An 8,201-nucleotide genomic window follows, 5' to 3' on the forward strand; every position below is an offset into this window, starting at 1 on the left:
AAAGAGAAAGATGAACTATGCCTGGGTCTGAACCTCTGCCCACTCAAGAATGTCTTCATTCATTTAATATAGACAATTATCTCAGTGGAGTTTCCACACTTAAACGTAAAATACATCCCGTTCGGGATTCCTAGAGATGACATAAGCAAACAAAGACACTCCATTCCCTATTTCAAATGAAATGGCCCTTTCTCACACAGAAACGGGCGTATTTCTGCCTGCGGAGGTGGCATAAGAGGCGCAGCGGTCAAACTCACCACACACACAAGCCTCTGCGTTCAACCAGCAACCAGGCTCATCATGACATCAGCCACAGTCGTTATGACATCATCACCAGGGGGTCTCAGTGCGTCCAAACCCCAGTCGCCACAGGCCGGCAACACCACACTGCTCCGTATTAAACAGAGCCAGGGTTAGACCACACTTATGACTTGTGGAAATTGTGGGGTTTTATGAGTATAGTATACACTGTTCAAAATATCATTTTCCCTCTTCAAGAAACCTCAAGTCTGTTAAAATGCCCGTTTCAACTCCTGACTCTGTCCCCTGGGCTATATGTCAGCAGTCTTTCTGTACAGTGGGAAAGAAATGTGGAAAAAATAAAGACTTTACTGTAAAGATGATCTTGAGATGGTCTTGGTCTGGATCTGGGCCTCAAGGGGCCTTGACATGGTTCTGGTTTTGACTCCAGTTTTGCTATGGGAAAAAAATGAGTAGTTTAGATTCTCAGGATATATTACATGCTTACCGTAGTTTATACAGCAGACAACTTTTATAAAATGCATAAATATCATGTGGCACCTTATATTTTCCAATTATCTTAGTAAGATGACATTTAATGTTTAGTTTTATGATAAAAGCCCTGTAGTTTAATGCAGTGCAATACAATGACGATTGAGAGATGAACGAATAAATGTTCCTCAAAAGCCTGATATCATATTTGATACCATTTTAACATGATTTTCTTTTCTAATAAGTGATGTATGGATAATCAAGTAAACGTTAGTGGCTTCAGTCCAGTAAGTGTTCAGCTTGAAATATTAATAACGCAATATAAAAGTTAGGCCTATTCTTTTGTTTACGTTCAGTATCAGTAAAGATCAATAAAAAGACACGTGTACCACTTTTAGAATTAGTCTAAAAGGCCTTTTACTTGAAAAAAAAAAAAGCATAAACTACCTATCAGACGACAGAAAGTAATTAGTAGATTGTGTAAGACGGGTTTTTCACCAAGGTTACTGATCACGTTGATCATTTAGACGCCTTAGAAAATTGCATATCAAATAATATTATGATACAGTAGGCTTTAAAGAGTTAATATAAAGTTAACTTATAGAAATAGCTTGTATTACCTATCGTATACACCACTGCTATCAAATTGCATATAAAAAAGCTCTTGTACACAAAACATGAAACCAGTCGTGTTCATCTCCCCAAACTGTGTTCACACCGCTCCATCTAGTGGTGAAGAGCCGCACAGCACTTTTAAATGAAACACCACGCGCATGCGCAGTACACAGCCGGCCCATAGAGCGATGTAAACATGGCAGCCTCCAGTGCTAGCTGTACTACACGTTGGCTGTCAGGCGGTTTACCTGGACTTCGCAGCACCTATGCACTTTTAAAGTCCTCTAGACACAGAGACATCGCGGCTTTGAGCATATGTTGGACGCGTAGTCATGTGACGGGGGGTAATTTAAGCTGCTGGAGGCGCAGAGGATGTGTGACATTGAAGGGGGTACCAGGTGAGCTGGTTATGTGATCAAAGTTGTTGCGTTAGTGGAACAAGCTTATTTTGAATAAATATATCAGGTCTAACAACATATCACACTTTTGTGGACGTATTTGTCCATTTATGTGTAGTATTAGAGAAGTTAAAAGAAATGATGCAACTTACTGACATAATTGCCAATATGAGTAAAGTGACAATATAATTATATTTTTTTTATCATTGTTACAATAATAGTGATTGTCACTAACGTTAAAGTGTGGTATCTTGGATTTAAGATTGAATGTGTGATATTATAGACAACAGTTGTTAAACAAAAAGTTGTTACATTTTAGGTAGAAATAGAACCACTTTCTATGTCCACTTACTTTGTCTGTTTTTGCACCACCAAATAAATTATTTCCAAACAAACTCATGGCTGGATAAACAAAAGTTTGCGTGTTTCCGAGCAGCATACAGCAGAATTAGTGTTTTTGGTGAGTGAAGGATTCGATCATAAGGAGAAGATTTGTCCCTGAGTGCTTTAGTCGCTGAATTCGGAACCGCATACGAGTAGTGAATGATTCAATGATTCACTCATAATACACGTGTCGCCACCTACTGGCGTGGTTATGTAAACTGCAGAAAGAACGGCTGAGAAATCCCCACTGGCTGACATTTCATTACTCCCTACATTGCAAAAACCAATGAAAGAGGTTTTTATATTTTTTTCTATAAAGTGGTGGAAATTTCTTTTTTATCTCATTCATAAAATAAATAATTGGTCTTATATTATTGTTGAGTCTGTGTTTGTGTTCTTCAGAGTGGAGGAGTCGCAGTGTATTCAGCTCTCATTTCTTCCACACCACTTCTGCGTGCCATCAGCAGGATTTCTATGACGTTTTGGGGGTTCCTCGGACTGCCACCCAGAAAGACATTAAGAAATCCTACTACCAGGTTTGACAACCCATATGACAATAGATTCATATTTTTGAAGGATAGTTCACATGGGGGTTTAACATGGGTATTTTCACTCAGTTGGCCAAGAAATACCATCCAGACACCAACCCAGATGACCCTGAAGCTAAAGAAAAGTTCGCCAAGCTGGCAGAAGCCTATGAGGTGAGGAAAGTGTAATGTTTATTTTTCCTGTAAATGTCTTGCATTACATTATTATTTGGGTGAAATTGAAGCCTGTTTGGGCTATATTTTACACCAAAATTGATAGGAAAAATACAAAATTATTTTTTGCATAAACCCCCCCCCCCCCCCCCCCCCCCCCTATTTTTAGTACCATCATTTTTTTCCATTGTGACAGTGTTTAATGACAATTATTAAGCACATTCCCTCCACCCACATGTAAAAATATAATCTAAATATTAAGTAAAATATTAATATAAAAATGATTTTACATAGGCTTTATGCGTAAGGTAATACTATATATATATCTTTATAGTCAATGTTTACATTATCATTCAAAAGTTTTAGATGGGTATGATTTTGTAATGTTTTTGAAAGATGCCTCTTAATGATCATCAAGGCTGCATTTATTTGATCAAGAATACACCAAAAACCCGATATATTGTAAATGTAATATTGCAATTTAAAATGACTGTTTTCAATTTTGAACATATATTTTAAAATAAAAATGATTCCTGTGCTGCAAAGCTGAATTTATCATTATTACTCCAGTCTTCAGTGTCACATGATCCTTCAGAAATCATTCTAATATGATGATTTGCTGCTCAAGAAACATTTATTATTTTTATCAATATTGAAAACAGTTGAGCTGCTTAATATTGTCAAAAACCTTGATACATTTTTTCAGGATTCTTTGATGCATATCATGTTTAAAAAATTAAATGTATTTCAAAATGTTGTGTGTGTGTGTATGTATGTGTGTATATATATATATATATATATATATCAGTACAGTACAGGCCAAAAGTTTGGACACATTACTATTTTTAATGTTTTGGAAAGAAGTTTCTTCTGCTCATCAAGCCTGCATTTATTTGATCAAAAATACAGAAAAAAATGTAATATTGTGATATATTATTACAATTTAAAATAATTGTTTTTCAATTTATTATACTTTAAATTATCATTTTTTTTCTGTGATGCAAAGCTGAATTTTCAGGATGATTACTCCAGTCTTCAGTGTCACATGTGACATCCAGTCTATCACGTGATCCTTTAGAAATCATTCTAATATTCTGATTTATTATGAGTGTTGGAAACAGTTCTGCTGCCTAATATATTTGATGAATAAAAGGTTAAAAAGAACTGCATTTATTCCAAATAAAAAAAAATATTTTCTAATAATATAAATCTTCTTTACTATCACTTTTTATCAATTTAACACATCCTTGCTGAATAAAAGTATTGATTTATTTCAAAAAAAGAAAGAAAAAAAATTACTGACCCCAAATGACTGACCAGTAGTGTATATTGTTGTTACAAAAGATTTCTATTTTTAAAACTTTTTTTTTTTTTTACTTTTTCTTCATCAAAGTATCCTAAAAAAGTATCACAGGTTATGAAAAAATATTAAGCAGCAGAACTGTTTCCAACTTTGATAATGAATCATCATATTAGAATGATCTCTAAAGGATCATGTGATAGACTGGAGTAATGATCCTGAAAATTCAGCTTTGCATCACAGAAATAAATGATCATTTAAAGTATAATAAATTGAAAACCAATTATTTTAAATTGTAATAATATATCACAATATTACATTTTTTTTTTCTGTATTTTTGATCAAATAAATGCAGGCTTGATGAGCAGAAGAAACTGCTTTTTCTAAAAGAAGTTTAGAAGTTAATGTGTAAAAAAACATTAAAAATAGTTATGTGTCCAAACTTTTGGCCTGTACTATATATATATATATATATATATATATATATATATATATATAAATTGGGGGTGAAATATATACAATTATGACCCTTTTTTTTTATTCATCAGGATCTTTAATTAGGTGTTTTTGCCGTTTTGTGTGTATAGACCCTCAGTGATGAGCTGAAGAGGAAGCAGTATGACACGTACGGTTCCGCCGGGCCCAGCGCGAGTGGGGCGGGACAGCAGCAGTACTGGAGAGGCGGGGCCACTGTGGACCCAGAAGAGCTGTTCAGGAAGATCTTTGGAGAGTTTACGGGGGGGCGTGGCTTCGGAGACGTCAACTCCATGTTTGATCAGGCACCTGAAGTGAGACACAGTGATGACTGTCCCTCATTTGTGTTCCTCTTTAAATTCCCACCACCTGAACCCTCTCTCTCTCTCTCTCTCCATAGTTTGTGATGGAGCTGACGTTCACGCAGGCTGCCAAGGGCGTGAATAAGGAGATAACGGTCAACATAGATGACGCCTGTCCACGCTGTGACGGAAAAGGTCATGAGCCGGGAACTAAAGTTACACATTGTCACTATTGCAATGGCACAGGCATGGTGAGGACGCTATAGAAACCGTATTAGCAACCATATTTATTTTCCTTACATTTTTTTTGAATAATTTACTCTTTTGTGCAGGAGTCTATTAGCACGGGCCCGTTTATGATGCGCTCAACGTGTAGGCGGTGTGGTGGGCGGGGCTCTATCATCATCACCCCTTGCGTTTTGTGTCGGGCAACTGGACAAACCAAACAGAAACAGACCGTCATGGTTCCTGTGCCTGCAGGTGTGCTGCATTGTACAGTAGGTGTACAGAACGAACTGTGGTGAACGTATGAGGTACTGACTGTCTATTGTGGATGTGTTTTAGGTATAGAAGACGGACAGACGGTTAAGGTGCCGGTCGGGAAGAAATACATTTATATCACGTTCAAGGTGAGTTGAATGGCATTCACAAAAAGCCGTGTAAATACAGTCTATAGCCTATATATTTACTCTATGAACATGGAAAACAGCGATAGATGGGCCGACGCCGAAGTCCAGGCACTTCTCGACATTCACGCTAAGTTTTTTTAAACACTTTTTATTCATGTTTGTAGTTCTGAACCGAATCGCCCAATGGGTTTTGGCCAATATTAGCCGTTAGCACTGATCCACACTTTGAAAATCTACCAGAAATAGCAGACCATCTGGAGACTTTTGGCATACTTTTTCAACATACTATGCTTTGGGAGACACTTTTTCTAATCTTACAGACTATTGAGGATGGATAGTATATGTACTTTGGGATGTAGGGTTGCGTTGGCTAGTTCCTATAATTACCCAATGAAAAAGCCCCGGTCCAAAGTGTCCAAATACTATTTGTTTTCATTTTGAACTATGTATCATTTTATGAATCTAAAACCTAACAAACTTATTTTTTCAAATGTTTTTCTTGTGATATAATTAAAATATATATGTTTTGTTTGTGTTTGATTATATATCAGTTTTTCTTAGTTTATCTTAAGTGTTCATATACTTTTTGGGGCCTGAATATGATAATTTTTTTACAATTATTGACCTATTTAGTCTCATTACAGATTTTCCTTATGTCTACTATTATATACATTTATGTACCTTTACTATCCCTTTTAGAAACTCCTTTTAATGTCATCTTCATAAATGATTCCTATTTATTCAATTAGCTTAATCTGCAAAACTATATCTGTAATTTATTATTTGATTTTACAATTATTTTTACTTGCATTGATTTTTGTTTTGTTTAATTTCACACTATTTGTTTAATTTACATTCTCTACTGTTATTTCTCTTTTAGTAACTCTAATTTATGAAGAAAACATTGTTTATTTAATTTGTTAATTGTTAATTTCAAGCTGCAATTATTATCTTATATTTTTATTTAATTCTACACTTATTGTTTTAATTTAAACTAGTGTTTTATTTCATTTTATACTTTATATATTTTAGTTTTTTCTACTGTTATTTTACATTTACTATCATTTTTGTAACCGTTGTTCAACCGTTTTCTCTCTCATTTTATTCCAAGCAATTTTCAAGTGTGTGTATCTCACTTCCTGTGTTGCAGGTCCAGAGGAGTCCAGTGTTTCGTCGTGATGGGGCCGATATCCACTCTGATGTGATGATTTCAGTAGCGCAGGCGATTCTAGGGGGAACAGCCAGAGCTCAGGGCCTGTACAGCTCCATCGACATTGCGGTTAGAAAATAAAAAACACCCAGTGGAATTCGACACCGTATTTTATGACTAAAAGAGGAAATGTGTTTCTTGCAGATTCCTCCAGGCATTCAAACAGACCATAAGATCAAACTGGCTGGAAAAGGCATCCCACGCTTGAATAGCTTTGGCTATGGAGACCATTATGTATATATCAAAATCAAAATTCCTAAGTAAGAGACTTTCACAGACACACACGCCTATATGAACTTCCAGTTTGTGTTTGTCTAATAAATCTCATGGATCATCTACAGGAAACTGACACATAAGCAGAGAACGTTGCTTTTAAGTTATGCAGAGGATGAGGTGGATGTGGAGGGAGTTGTTACTGGAGTAACCAGACCAGCCACCGGTAGATCAACAAACACCTCCATACACACAGACAAGAAGAATGCAAAGTAATCTACCTACGCTTACCTCAAACTTTAGCTTTTTTGATAAATGTTTGTGTGTTTATTCAGGTAGTTCTCAAGCCGGACAGACCTCAGAATCAGGGCAGAGCAGAGAGGAAGAGCCAGAGAAAGAGGAAGGGGGATTTTTCTCTAAACTGAAGAAGATGTTTACCTGAAGATCATGGAAGGAAGCAGTCTTGTGATGTTTTAGTGTAGATTTGGTGTGTATGAGCAGTATATTCGATATTTAAAGCCACTATAGAGTCCAAAAGTGGGCCATTAAAACATAAACAGTGTCTTACTAGTTTTTAGAATAGATGAACATTTTAATTTTCAGTCAGTGTCTTTTAAACCATCACAATGGTTGATGCCTCAGTCAAGTTAACAATGATTATTACCAGTGCAAATTTTTCTTTTCTTTTTTTTTTTCATTCAGGTAAACAATCTCATATTTCTATTCTACTTGAAGGCCAAAGACAAGAAGTGTGAAAGGAGCACAAGAATGAAGCGCTTTTACCCAGTAGAGGACATCTCTAATCACTCGTCGTGTCACATTTGCTCATACAAATTAATTACAGAAGAGGCAATTTCAGATTCTTTGAAATTAAAGATGAAACAAAAAAGCATAACCACCAATTCTCAGCCTGACCATGACATATGTCTCTGTGTTTAATGTGTGCTGTTTGGTGTGTGTGGTGTTGTTTTTTTAAGGGGACTGTCTGAATAAATTAATTCACAAGAAATCTGTTTTGTTATTCACTAACAAACAGAACTGTAATAAAATGAAGTAATACAGTTAACACTAATAAGGTATGAAAGGCTATATTTTATTGTTAAAATAGTTGAGACTGAAGAGCATTTCTTGGCTGGTCACAGCAGCTGTGACTACATTAAAAATGTAATTGTATTCTTTGAATATTTACTTCTCAGTTGAATACATTTTACTCTGTAAACAGAATATTACGGATGTCTCCTAA

The 8,201-nt window shown here is 35.6% G+C and overlaps 1 protein-coding gene across 2 annotated transcripts; it reads left to right on the top strand.

Moving 5' to 3' along the window:
• Positions 1–1,525: 1,525 nt before the first annotated feature.
• Positions 1,526–7,856, top strand: dnaja3b (DnaJ heat shock protein family (Hsp40) member A3b). Of its 2 annotated transcripts, XM_082139863.1 has the most exons (12): positions 1,526–1,745; positions 2,532–2,665; positions 2,747–2,830; positions 4,718–4,918; positions 5,005–5,157; positions 5,239–5,386; positions 5,471–5,535; positions 6,686–6,814; positions 6,890–7,005; positions 7,087–7,184; positions 7,294–7,445; positions 7,661–7,856. In XM_082139863.1, the coding sequence occupies exons 1-11, from the start codon at positions 1,544–1,546 to the stop codon at positions 7,398–7,400; spliced, it is 1,437 nt and encodes a 478-aa protein (XP_081995989.1). In that variant the 5' UTR covers positions 1,526–1,543; the 3' UTR covers positions 7,401–7,445; positions 7,661–7,856. The 2 variants fall into 2 exon arrangements, with proteins under 2 accessions (XP_081995989.1, XP_081995990.1); XM_082139864.1 differs by lacking the exon at positions 7,294–7,445 and having other exon boundaries at positions 7,087–7,230.
• The last annotated feature ends 345 nt before the right edge of the window (positions 7,857–8,201 follow it).

This window comes from Leuciscus leuciscus, assembly GCF_965113295.1.
Source record: "Leuciscus leuciscus genome assembly, chromosome: 15".
Taxonomy (NCBI): domain Eukaryota; kingdom Metazoa; phylum Chordata; class Actinopteri; order Cypriniformes; family Leuciscidae; genus Leuciscus; species Leuciscus leuciscus.